The 12,868-nt window shown below is 34.0% G+C and overlaps 2 protein-coding genes across 2 annotated transcripts in view; both read left to right on the top strand.

Annotated features, from left to right (window-relative positions):
* obscna (obscurin, cytoskeletal calmodulin and titin-interacting RhoGEF a) overlaps nucleotides 1-2,161 on the top strand; it is a 91,122-nt gene extending 88,961 nt beyond the window's left edge. Inside the window, 2 exon segments of the mRNA XM_056463198.1 lie at nucleotides 4-153; nucleotides 1,132-2,161. Of these exon segments, the coding sequence (XP_056319173.1) occupies nucleotides 4-153; nucleotides 1,132-1,309 (328 nt within the window). The 3' untranslated portion in view covers nucleotides 1,310-2,161.
* Nucleotides 2,162-2,656: 495 nt separating this feature from the next.
* The window catches only part of dmap1 (DNA methyltransferase 1 associated protein 1), a 13,447-nt gene continuing 3,235 nt past the window's right edge, over nucleotides 2,657-12,868 (top strand). The window contains exons 1-9 of the mRNA XM_056463831.1: nucleotides 2,657-2,774; nucleotides 3,203-3,310; nucleotides 4,850-4,941; nucleotides 5,836-6,034; nucleotides 6,789-6,947; nucleotides 7,041-7,208; nucleotides 9,653-9,838; nucleotides 10,052-10,123; nucleotides 10,675-10,747. Coding sequence (XP_056319806.1) covers nucleotides 3,212-3,310; nucleotides 4,850-4,941; nucleotides 5,836-6,034; nucleotides 6,789-6,947; nucleotides 7,041-7,208; nucleotides 9,653-9,838; nucleotides 10,052-10,123; nucleotides 10,675-10,747 — 1,048 coding nt within the window. The 5' untranslated portion in view covers nucleotides 2,657-2,774; nucleotides 3,203-3,211. The remainder of the gene's footprint in view (nucleotides 2,775-3,202; nucleotides 3,311-4,849; nucleotides 4,942-5,835; nucleotides 6,035-6,788; nucleotides 6,948-7,040; nucleotides 7,209-9,652; nucleotides 9,839-10,051; nucleotides 10,124-10,674; nucleotides 10,748-12,868) is intronic.

Consider the following 12,868-nt stretch of genomic DNA (forward strand, 5'->3'; position numbering starts at 1 on the left):
TAGGTTGAGTGCAGACAGTCCTTTCCATGCGGATTTAAATTGGGAAAGGGATCGAAACATCAAAAAAGGCAAGATCCAGTTCAGTCGCTGTTACCCAGGTCTCTCAGAAGGAGCCATCAACTTCATGAAGAACACCCTGAGCAACAAAGCCTGGTAAATCCACAGACAGTCCATGTTTATAAATACAGTCATGTGAAAAATACAAGACACCCTGTGAAATGTCATGGTTTTGCATATCATATATCAGTACATAAAAAATAGTCTATGGTAGGTCCTAAAATGTGGAAGATAATACCTCAGATTTGCATCACATGACATCTCACTGTGTCTCATTACTTATTTAACAACAAAAGCCAAGATAGAAAACCATGGGTGACAAATGATTCAGATGTCTGTAGATCCACTTTGTCAGTAATTACCTAAAATTGTTATTTTTTTTGTATGACCTTATTACTCTCTAACATCATTCTGGAGGAGTTTTTTTTTTTTTTAAATGCACACCACAGCATTTCAGTCAGGATGAGCTCTGGACTTTTGACTGGAATATTGCAATACTTTAACATTGTTCTGTTGTAGATTTGCTTGTGTGCTTGGGATCATTGTCTTGTTGCATGACCCAATTTCAGCTCAGCTTTAGCTGTGGGATGGGCATCTAGACGAGCAAACTACTAAAACTAATGATCAGTTACACTGGAACTACCAGGACTCTATACCTACTAGAATTACCATAGAGGTCATTTTGACCGTCCTCATATAAGACATCATATTGTCACGTCATATTTATATTCAAAGCTTCTGTTGAGATAATAAATTTAAGCTTTGAATGTCTGTCATCATATTCAATTAAGTCATCACCCTAAAATTACGATCTTTTTGGTAATACAGCTTATAAATATGTAATTAGGCTACTAGGCTACTAGAAGTTTTTTTCATTGACTTATTTTGGTTAATGCTATGTGTTGTTGATCATTTGAGGTTTCATTTTCCAAATTGTAAGATCTGCCAAAAGATATTGTCTATTTTTAACTTCATAGGGTGCCCTAACTTTTTCACATGACTGTATATACGGTACAATTCCATACTGAATCAGTTCAAATGTGCAGTATTTGACATGGCTCCATGTTTCATCAGGGCAAGACCAACAGCAGCAGAGTGCCTCCAGAACCCCTGGATTGAAGGAGAGCATCCATCTTCCAAACACTCAGACTCTGTGGTGTGCTTTTCAGCAGACAAGCTGCAGGGCTATCTCAGGGAACGAGAGGCCAAGAGAGACCACGTCCGCACAAAAACTCAACTGCCCCTCTCATGATTGGTTGGACAAAAGTGATACGGCAAACTGTGAAATGAGTGAGGTTTATTTCTGTGCTGTACTTCCATGCGGGGAAATATTATGCTTAACATTTTTTAGCAGTAATGATAATTGGTTGTATTTCTTTAGATGTTTGGTTACAGTTTATTTCAAGGTGTGATTGTTAGTTACTATTTATTACTATTGAGGAACGTTAATTTGGTACAAATACCATAACAAATTAACAGTATATGCTTAGGGTTAGAATGCTGGTTGGGTTTATAGTTAGTAGCATGCAATTATAATTACTTTAGTAAGTACATGGGATATGAAATATGTGGGACAAGTGTAACTAGGACACCTTAAAATAAAGTGTTACTGATATTTTTCAACAGGTGCACTCAGACAGTCTGCATGATGGTGTTTTGATGACTGCTTTATCAGTGATACACTCATTTTATAAACATGATTTTAGGATAGTGTGAACAAATCTGTTTAATGGCTTTATGAATGGCATAAAACAGTTTTTGGCAAACTTTTAAAAATATAATGATTTAAGGTGCTTTTGATTCATACATTTAGCTGCAGTTACAGAAGAATCCCAGTCTGTCTGTCTGTCTTATCTATCTGTTGATCTATGAATGTAAGATGTAGGGTTGTGACTGTTTTTTCTGATTATCTATTGTTCATTTATTCATTTATTTTCTTTTCGGCTTAGTCCCTTTATTAATTAGGGGTTGCCACAGCAGAATGAACCGCCAACTTACCCAGCATATGTTTTACGCAGCGGATGCCCTTCCAGCTGCAACCCATCTCTGAGAAACATAATCTATTGTTTTCTTCTTGTTAATAAAATGATTTGCCTTTGTCATATCTGGGAAGATTTTCTTGTATCATGCAAGTGCGGTGTTTAAATGCAAATTATATGTGTGAGGATTTATTTCCAGTATATATTTGATAAGGCTGACGATTGTTGCTTCTTTGCAGTCACTAGAAGGAATTTAAATCGCTGTTATTTAACAAATGTTTAAAAGAAACATTTTAACAAATACTTTTTGTCAGCATTATTTACTATGCACTTAGAATAAATGTTTTATTTCACTGTAATATGATATTTTTGGCTTATATCGTGTCAAATTATATTCTAACACACACACGCACACACAGTATGTATACTGCTTAAAAAATAACGAAAACACTTGGATTTACATTGTGTTAGTTAAGTGTTTACTTTATTTTCTATATTTTTGAGCAGTAAATCATTTTATGACCACTGGGCTGGGAAAATGGAAGACTAGTTGATGTACTACTTTCCTTTGTCCGATAGTCGGCGGACGTTTACACAATGTGTCCTGAAGTACGGAGAAAACTACCATCGAAGAAGAGACCTACATCCGCCGATGGAAATAGCATTTCAGCTAACGTTTTCGCGTAAATAAAAACTGACATATATTTTAGATACATAGCCTACGTGTCTTTTTTTCAGGTAAGATCTAACTTCACTTTTAATATACTTACAGTTCGTAAACGACGTCTAGGAGTAATATATTCTAAAAGTAGTTCCCGCCTGTCAGGTAATGTTAACGTTAGCTTGGTAACGTAGCTCATTTATTTCGTTTTCAGGTTTATTAACTCTCATTTTATTAGTTCTCATTTACTTATTTATGTCGTAGCCGCTCAAACAGATCCAGCAAACAGGTTTCCCCATGTAACCCCGGCTTGTTGTTTGTGTTTGGGGAAATAATTGCTATGAAACATAACGTTACTGGTGTTCAGCCATAATCAAACAAAGGCGATTATTGTTTATCTGCTTTCTTCTTCACGAACTAATATATATATATATATATATATATATATATATATATATATATATATATATATATATCGTATACATAATATTTCTGATAATATTAGTGTCTGACCATGGCGACCAATGCTGATGTGAGGGATATTCTGGAGCTGGCAGGAGGAGACAATGATTCAGGACCCATCAGTAAGAAGGACATCATCAACTCAGACAAGGTAAACCGTCACAGATGAGGACCAACACCACCGAGATGCTGAATTCAGAAAGATTATTACAGTTGCTTCCACGATTGGGGTAAAATTGGTTTTATATTTGCACATTCAGACTTTCTTCTTAATATTATATTTTCAGAAGAGTATTATTTGCAAAAGTCTAAACAGGGAAATCATATTTGAAGCCAAATACTATCAAAGTGCAACGTTGTTCACAGTCAGTTAGATAGTGCTAATGAAGTCATACTTGCATGCTGTTTTTATTGACTGCATATTCAAAGTACAGGGTGTCTGCTGGGTCTTAAGAAGTCTTAAAATGCTTAAATTTCAAAACCTAAATTTTAGGTCTTAAATTCACTGACATATTGTGTTGTAGGTCTTAAATTGTTTTACACAGGTCTTAATCCCAACTACTTAATTTGGGCTGACATCCATACAGTCACCAACAATACATCTCAATAAAATCTTATTTTTTATATTACATTTTTTTTATCGCAAAGAGATACAATTTACAACAGCCGTTAGACATTTTTACAGTTAATAACCCAAATTAAATTCCCTAATCAGGGAAAAAAATTCCTCATGATAATACCATGCCATTAGAAAAATCTTAACCCTGCATAAGTCTAAAATTTCATTCTTAATGGTCTTAAAAGGGTCTTAAAAAGTCTTAAATTTGACTTGATGTAACCTGCAGAAACCGCGAAGTAGCATGGTAAACAATGTTGGGAACGTGTCACAAGTTGTCACTGAACAGCGAATGGGCACACAAAAAAATAAGGTTGTTAATTTCTGTAATTTCCTTTAAGGAAAACTGGTGTCAACCGATCATTTACAGAATAGATAAATTGTTTAATTTGATTTAATGATCAATAAAAATACTGTAATCCATAAAATCCCATATATGTTTATTTTATTTATTTTTTGCCAAGATAAAGGATAAAATATATTGGAAATTACATAATGACAAATCTATATTCATTGATTGTTAATATAAAAAAGTAGAACAAAACAATGTAGCTTATGTTTTTCTGTTACTTACGTGTGTTATATTTCTGCTAAAAACATTCTTTTAAAATTAGTTTTTTTATGAAAAATGGCATTTGCTCTCTCCTAGCCTAAATGAAAGTAAAATATTCACCAATAATTGTTAACTCTATGACCAAAAATAAAACAGTATCTTAGCCTATTTAAACTGTTTTAAACTGCCGTTGATAACAAAATTATCCATCGTACCAGTGCAGTTTCACATTAATTTGTTTTACTCCAATGAGCCAGACAGACTTAACAAACGTAATATTTTTTCAGCACTGAAATCGCGAATCCCAAATGCTTAAAGGAAAGGGACGCTATGGACATTTTTAAAGGTTAAATGCTTATTGGATTGTTTCACAAACTTCTCATGACTAGATTAAGATGAAGATTATAGATTGCGCTATGCCACTGCGAATTTGTGAATATAAAACCAACTGCACCTCAATGCTTTCATGTCTTAAAGCATTAAATGTTTTGATGAGACAATTCACATTGTGTTTCTTGTAGAAAAAAGCCAAGAAAGTGACAGAGACCTTAACCTTCAAGAGACCAGAGGGAATGCACAGAGAAGTTTATGCCTTGCTGTATTCAGACAAAAAGTAAGATCTATTGGTTTAACCTTTTCACACCACTGCTTTATTATTATTTTTGTAGGATATTTCGTAAACTCATTAACAGTGCATTTACACGGGGCTTCAGCGCCAATGCTTGACCGAGGGCGTGTCTGATGTTGGGGCTGTCACGATCGTCATAGCAGTGTCAGCCAATGAAATTAGTCCGTAATCGGCTACTGTCTGAGCTGGGGTATTTGCATAAAGCGATCCGATTGGCTGACGCTTCTGTTGGTGCTTGAAATGTCGAGAATTACCCAACGTCTGCAGCGCCGACAGATCCACAATGCAGTTCCACAATGCCTGACGTCACCTATTCAAAGCGAATGGGAAGCGTTGACGCCCCGTGTGAATAGGCCGTAAGACTCATTATCAATTTTGATCATTAAAAGCAGTTATATTATGAAATTAATACAATTAAAAAATCTATAGATATTTAAAATTGTATAAAAATTATTCTACACGTTTTTGCGAGTTATGTTTATGCTGAATTACTCAATTTTTCATTTCACATTATCCTTTAGACTTTCTAATATGACGATTTCCTGCTGAACAAACATCCTGTGGGCTTTTCAGTGTTCAAATGCTGTTTAATATTTTTGGAAGAACCCTGTTTTCAAGGTTTATTGAAGAACTGAATGTTCAAAAGAACAGCATTAAAACTAAAAGCTTCTGTTAAATAATAAAGGCCTTCGTTCGCTGTCATTTCTTCTTGACCCATTTATTTATTTATTTTTTTTTGGAAGAATGCAATTGATAGGGTTGTAAAAAATCTGAACTACTGGTCCAGTTTGGCCATTATCAAAATTCTTATGTTTGAGCTCTTATTTTGTCCATGGATGTTGATATTGTTACATTAAAAGATGGTTTGCACCTTTTCAGTCGGGATGCCCCTCCACTTTTGCCGAGTGACACTACACAAGGCTATCGGACAGTGAAAGCCAAACTGGGCTGTAAGAAAGTGCGGCCCTGGAAGTGGATGCCCTTTTCTAATCCAGCCAGAAAAGACGGAGCCATCTTCCATCACTGGAGACGCGCAGCAGAAGAAGGAAAGGACTATCCGTTTGCTCGTTTCAACAAGGTTAATGCCATAATGACATTTGTGAAAGAGAAGACTTTATTTTTGACTATTATAGCACCTAAATATAAGATGGTCAGGCAAAAAAAGAATTCAGATATTTTAAGAAGGTGATTTGTTTAGACTTATTATGGACTTATTATTAACCTGTTTTTAGTTCCTCTTAGTCCACAACAAATCTTTTACCAGCATGGAGAACAACGACAACAAGAGGAATGAAATTAAAACCTGAAAGTATATTTACGTTTAGATAAATCATTTATTACTAATGTGAAGCTTAAAGTTCACTGAAAAATGATTTTTTTTCTCACTGTTTATTCACCCTCAAGTGGTTTTAAACGTTTTTTAGCTTCTCTCCTGTTGAACTCAAAAGCAGATATTTTGAAGAATGTTAGGAACTAGTAACCATTGACTTCCATAGTAAAAAAAACAAATACCATGGAAGTCAAAGGTTACCGGTTTCTAACATTTTCCAAAATATATCCTTTTGGGTTAAATAAAAAGAAATAAAAGGAAAGAAACTTCTACAGCTTTGTGATCAATTAATAAATGATGGCAGAATTTTTAGTTTTGGGTGAACTATCCCTTTAAACAAGCAGATGGCATATAAAATGGTATGGTATATAAAAATACCATATCTTGCTTCACTTTCTGCATTGGTACAAATTCAGGCACGTTCCTCACAATTTTTCTTGTTTGATGTTCATTGCGTAAAATTAGAAGCTTTTTTGATGACAATTTTCTTGCTGTTTCAAAGACTGTGCAGGTGCCTGTGTACTCGGAACAGGAGTATCAGATGTATCTTCATGATGACGGATGGACAAAAGCTGAAACTGATCACCTCTTTGACTTGTGCAAACGTTTTGACCTACGGTTTATCGTTATCCATGATCGATATGATCACCAACAGTACAGAGTAAATGTTTTTTCTTTCTCCTTTCCTCTTGTTTTTTTGCTGAACATAAAATAGCAACTTGACAACATTCTGATTTCACTGTTATAATTGTAGAAGCGTTCTGTGGAGGATCTTAAGGAACGTTATTACTGCATTTGTGGCAAACTAACAAAAGTTCGGGCAGGAACAGGAGCGGAGCCCAAGATCTACATATTCGATGCTGGTCATGAAAGACGGAGAAAAGAGCAGCTTGAGAGACTTTTCAACCGCACTCCAGAACAGGTGATCAGACAAAAACACCAACATATCTCACAATCTGCTAACAGATATCACAGTCATCAGGACAGACAGAACCTGAGGAGTTTATTTAGCTATTTTCAGTTTTGCACAGGGTATCTGTGGGGTCTTAAAAAGTCTTAATGTCTTAAATTTCAACACAATTTTAGGCCTTAAAAAGTCTTAAATTCTCTGAAATATTGTGTTGTGTTTAAATAATTTTAAACATGTCTAAGTTTCTCTGTTCAAGTAAAGCTACAATAATATCAATAATACCAACATCTTATCCATCTTAATAAAACCTTATTTTTTATATTTAGGTTTTTTAATGGCAAAGAGATACAATTTGCAATACCTGTTAGACATTTTACAGCAATTTCTCCCAATTAAATTCCCTAATTCCCAGGGAAAAGAAAACAATCACACAGTTCCTCATGATAATAACAAAGCAATATATCCCTTTACGTTATCTTCCATTCATACAAAAACTATTTACAGAATTAAGGGGCTGTAGACATAATATTTCTAAATAGACATGAGACTTAAGGTTTTAAAACAGAAACGCATTCTGTATAATAGAAGTTATACTCAATCAGTTTGGACCAAAAGCCAACAAATATAAATTTTCGATTATATATGTAGATGCCTCCACTATAAAAATACTTTTAACAATGTTAAAATTGTCATTTTAAAAAATTAAATATTAAGTTAAAAAAAGTGTACACAATTAGTTTAAGAAATAATAATAATATGATAATAATATTTTTTTTGTGTCAAACAAAAAAAGTCTAAAATTTATTTCATAATGGTCTTAAAAGAGTCCTAAAAAGTCTTAAATTTGACTTGATGAAACCTGCAAAAACCCTGTTTATAAAAGCAAAATCATATTTATGCAGAATGATTTTGAGAATATAGGATCTAAATGCTTTTTTAAAGTGGTTAAAATATTTTTTTTTACTTTAAACAAAACTACAGTAAATCTCGTTTAAAATATCAAAAATATCACTTTACTAACTGTATTGTACATAAATTATCTAAACATTTGCTTATTCAATAATATTACTGAGATGAATATAAAAACTGAATAAATATATTAAATTTACATGAGGAAATAAATAGACTTGATGGGCTTAGAACTCAGGAAAATCCTTGAAAATGCTTGAATTTTAATCTAATGTTTTAAAGGTTTGAAAAGGGTTTGAATTAAGTGCTTGAAAATGCAGTTGTTTTGCTTTCATAATAACGCTCCTTACCTTACATAAGTAATAGTTATTAACTATTTATATAAAATGTGTATTTTTTTCACTTTAGCATGATCTGCCTGTCATTTTTTTAAATAAATCTAAAATAATTTTGAATAAATGTAAATTTAAGATGAAAAATACATGAAGGACACATTTAAGATTTCAGTAAATTACATATGAGTAAATGACAAACATGCCATCAAAATTAGAATACTATACTATAACAAATGGATATGTATGTAAATACAGTGGGGAAAATAAGTATTGAATGCATCATGTTTTTTTCTTGGAAATAATGTTTCTAAAGGAGCTGCTCACATAAAATTGAACCAGATTTTGGTAAAAAAATAAATAAATAACCAAACAATACAAACGATAAACAATAAAAATGAAACAAAACAAAAAAATCTTTAAAAAAAAGGTTATGTGGAATGACACAAGGATGTGGTACTGAACTACTGAAACATTTAATACTTCATATAAAAGACTTTTTTGGTGATGGTAGCTTCTCATATGGAGAATGAAGTCACATGCATTGCTCTTTATTTTGTATTTTCTATTGGATTCAAGTCAGGTGATTGGATGGGCCATTCTAGAGCTTAATTTTCTTTCTCTGAAAGCATTTGAGAGTTTCTTTGGTTGTGTTTTGGATCATTATCTTGCTAAAATGACCATCCTGGTTTCATCTTCATAATCCTGTTAATGTAGATGTTGGACTGAATCAGCGTATGTTTATTTACAATGACAAAGGCCATAGATTTGCTGAATAACTACTGAGAGATTTCAGCTGCTGTCTGGGCTTTTACTGCCTTTCCACACCTCCCTTTCTTCATGTGTTCACTACTTTTCTCTGCGTCATTTCATTTTATTACACATAACTTCATTTGTAAAGTAAATAGATTTTGTTTTCTTTGAATGTATGGATTTCTTTGGTTGTTACCAACATCTGGGGAAAATTTCAAATCAACAGCACCTTTAGAAATATGCTTTTCTGAGAAAAATTTTGTGTTCGTTACTTATTTTCTCCGCTGCATGTCATTTGCCACACAAAGGTTGACAATTTACCTGAAAAGTGATTGAAAAATGCTTAAATTTGTAAAAATAAAATAAAATAAATAAATAAAAAGTTAAAAAAGAGTGTAAAATCTCCATGGACCTTTCAGGACTTTCTAATTTAGACAGTGTACTACCTTTTCCGTCCTGTAGGTGGCAGAAGAAGAATACTTGGTCCAGGAGCTGAGGAAGATTGAGACCCGCAAGAAGGAGCGTGAAAAGAAAGCCCAGGATCTTCAGAAGCTCATTACAGCCGCTGATACCACAACAGAGATGCGCAGAGCTGAACGCAAGGCCACCAAGAAGAAGCTGCCACAAAAACGAGAGACAGAAAAACCTGTAATTATCTGTATTGTTGCAATTCAAATGAAACCTGTCTGGAATGTTAACATTATTGATATAATTGTTTTTTTCTATAGCGAGCACCTTAATTGTTAACTTAAATCTGTTTTATAGTCGTTTTTTTTGCATTTCGTTTGATAGTTTTTATGTACAACTTACCAACTTTCTAGTAACTGCTTCTCTAATGCCATCTCATCTGTCTCATGGCAGGCTGTTCCTGAAACCGCAGGCATCAAATTCCCAGACTTCAAATCTGCTGGTGTTTCGCTGAGGAGCCAGAGAGTAAGATCAACTCGCACGCTTCAACAAAACTGACCCCTGATCCGTTTCTTAATAAACGATCTACACGGAATATTATGAAGCATCCCTCCTCGCTGCAGGAGCCTGTGGTGTTTAACTTCTCTCTCATTAGCCAGCTGTTGATTGATTCACACAGTCATAGGTAGAGTAATCTAGCCACAGGAAGGCATTCCTCTTAAAGAGTAATGAAGGGAGGTCGCTCTATATAAAACGCATTAAGGATGGTACTGGGGTAGTGTATGAGTCAGATGTGGCTGGTCATCTGTTAGTCAGACTTGGATGCATAAACATGTTTTGATCTGCCCTCTCTGAAGTGCATTTCAGGGGTATTATGAATGAAGGATGACCCCATTTTTATTCCATTGCTACCACTTTTTTTCTACCATGTAGCCATCTGAGATTAAAGGTGTTAATGTTCCATCTAGAGTTCCAGCACCTTATGGATTCAGATACAAGCACACAAGCGTGACTTAAGTTTACTCAAAGTTTATTGGTAGTTGTTGGTTCTCTAACTAAATGATTTTTGTGCTTAGATGAAGCTGCCCAGTTCGGTTGGACAGAAGAAAATAAAAGCAATTGAGCAGATCCTGACAGAGCAGGGAGTCGGTGAGTGGTGCTTTCTTTTTTTTATTGGTTAAAAATTGTGATTGTGAAAGTAGGGTTGTCGCGATACCATTAATTAATCTTCTGATACTATACCAGCTGAAGTATCACAATACCAAGTAATATTGCATTACTGTAATTCATAACTGAAATTATTAAAAAAATGGTCAGAAATACTATATTTTATGTTATAATAGGCCTACTTGAATTTAATTCATAATTCTCTTATTATTGAAAAAAGTATTATTTGCACGTCACTTCACCTAAATTTTATTCATTCTTTTTGTTTATTTTGTAGATAACTGACCAACAAAAATACATTAAAATAAAGATACAAATCATACCAAATGAAATTTGTTACAAAAAGAGCATTTTCCCAACACAATTAGACAAAAATGTCAATGTTTCCTGTTGCTATTTTGGGTTTTTCATCTATTTTTTTATTTAAATTTTTTTTAGTATTATCAGGTAACAATCCAAAGTAATTCAAAATGTACTTTGAGTCGTTCTTTTTAAGAGATTGTCGTGGTTGTTGTAGCTACTAAATCATACTGACAGGAACAGAAATGAACCGATTCAGATGTGCAATCAAACTGAAGCGTCAGAAAATGTGTAATAGGCTTCCATAAAAGGTGCAAATTCTACAGTTTTGCAACCTTAAAATGCTCCACAGATTTAAAATAAAATGGTCTATTGTTGCACAAATGTGTGAGCATTTTAGTGTCTTTTCCACATGCAACATTATCTTTTGTAGATAGACCATTAATGACGATACTACTGTTTACAAACTACAGTGGCACCACCAGTATTTTATAGCCATAGTACCGCGATACTACCATATTATCCCGCGCAATGATAAAGGGATAGTTTACTCAATGATAAATATCTCATCTTTTACTCTCACTCATGTGGTTTGTCTATGTGAGTTTCTCTATTCTGAACACAAAAGATATTTAGAAAAATGCTGGTTGATATTTAGAAAAATGCCATTGACTTTCATAGTAGGAAAAAAATACTATGGAGCTCAGTGGGTACCATCAAGCAGCATTGATCAAAAAATCTTCAGAAGATAGAAACTTAAATAGGCTTTGAACAAGTGAAGGGAGAGTACAGTAAATAATTTCAGAGGATTCATTTTTATAAATTATCACTTTTAAAATGTTAAGCCTGATTTGTAAGATTTTTTTTATTCAAAGTTTGATGCACACTTTTGCAATTCTTGTATAACAATTAGTGCTGGGCTTTAAGATTAATCATGATTAATTGCATCCAAAATATGTTTGCATTTACATAATATAATATATACATACAGTGCTCAGTATATGAGGCACCCCATTTTGAAAATGAATAGTTTTATCCATTTTTCAGTGAATATGGGTAATCTATATTGGTGCATTTGAACAAACCAGATTTATTACACAAATATATTTATGTAAATAATATTTAGTCAAAGAACATCTTAAGAAATGGAAAGATAATACAAATAAATATATGTGAAATATTGCAAAAAAATGACAAACTACAACATTTCAACAATATTTGTTTATATGTTTTGCTTTTCTTTTTGCTATTTTTGAAAATTTAATTTAAAGAGCCCATATTATACATGAAATAGGGTCATATTTAGGTTGTAAGGGTCTCCAACAACAGTCTAATATGCATGCAAGGTCATAAAACACTTTGATGGTCTTATAATCTGCCTTTATTTTACCTAATTATCCCAACGACTCCCATATGAATCGTCCAGCGATTCATTTGTTCCCAACCCCCTCCTCAGCGCGAAGCTAATCTGCGCTGATTGGACCGATGACAGCCTGGTGCGATTGGTCGACAGCGACAGGCTTCAGCACCGAGAGTGAAAATGCCCAGCGGTAATTCAACTATATAAAAGTAGTCACAGTGCATACACGCTTCATAGTGTAGGCTTTTTTCACACCACACACAACCCTCCTCAGAAGAACTGGGGGAAGCGACGCGAGTCCTCTCTCTCCTCTCTCTCTCTCTCATCTCTCTCTCTCTCTCTCTCTCTCTCTCTCTCTCTCTCTCACAACCCCCACAACCCTCCTCAGGAGAACTGGGGAAGCGAGCGACGCGGTCTCTCTCTCTCCTTCTCTCTCTCTCCTC

Source organism: Danio aesculapii, chromosome 8, assembly GCF_903798145.1.
Source record: "Danio aesculapii chromosome 8, fDanAes4.1, whole genome shotgun sequence".
In the NCBI taxonomy this organism is placed as follows: Eukaryota; Metazoa; Chordata; class Actinopteri; order Cypriniformes; family Danionidae; genus Danio; species Danio aesculapii.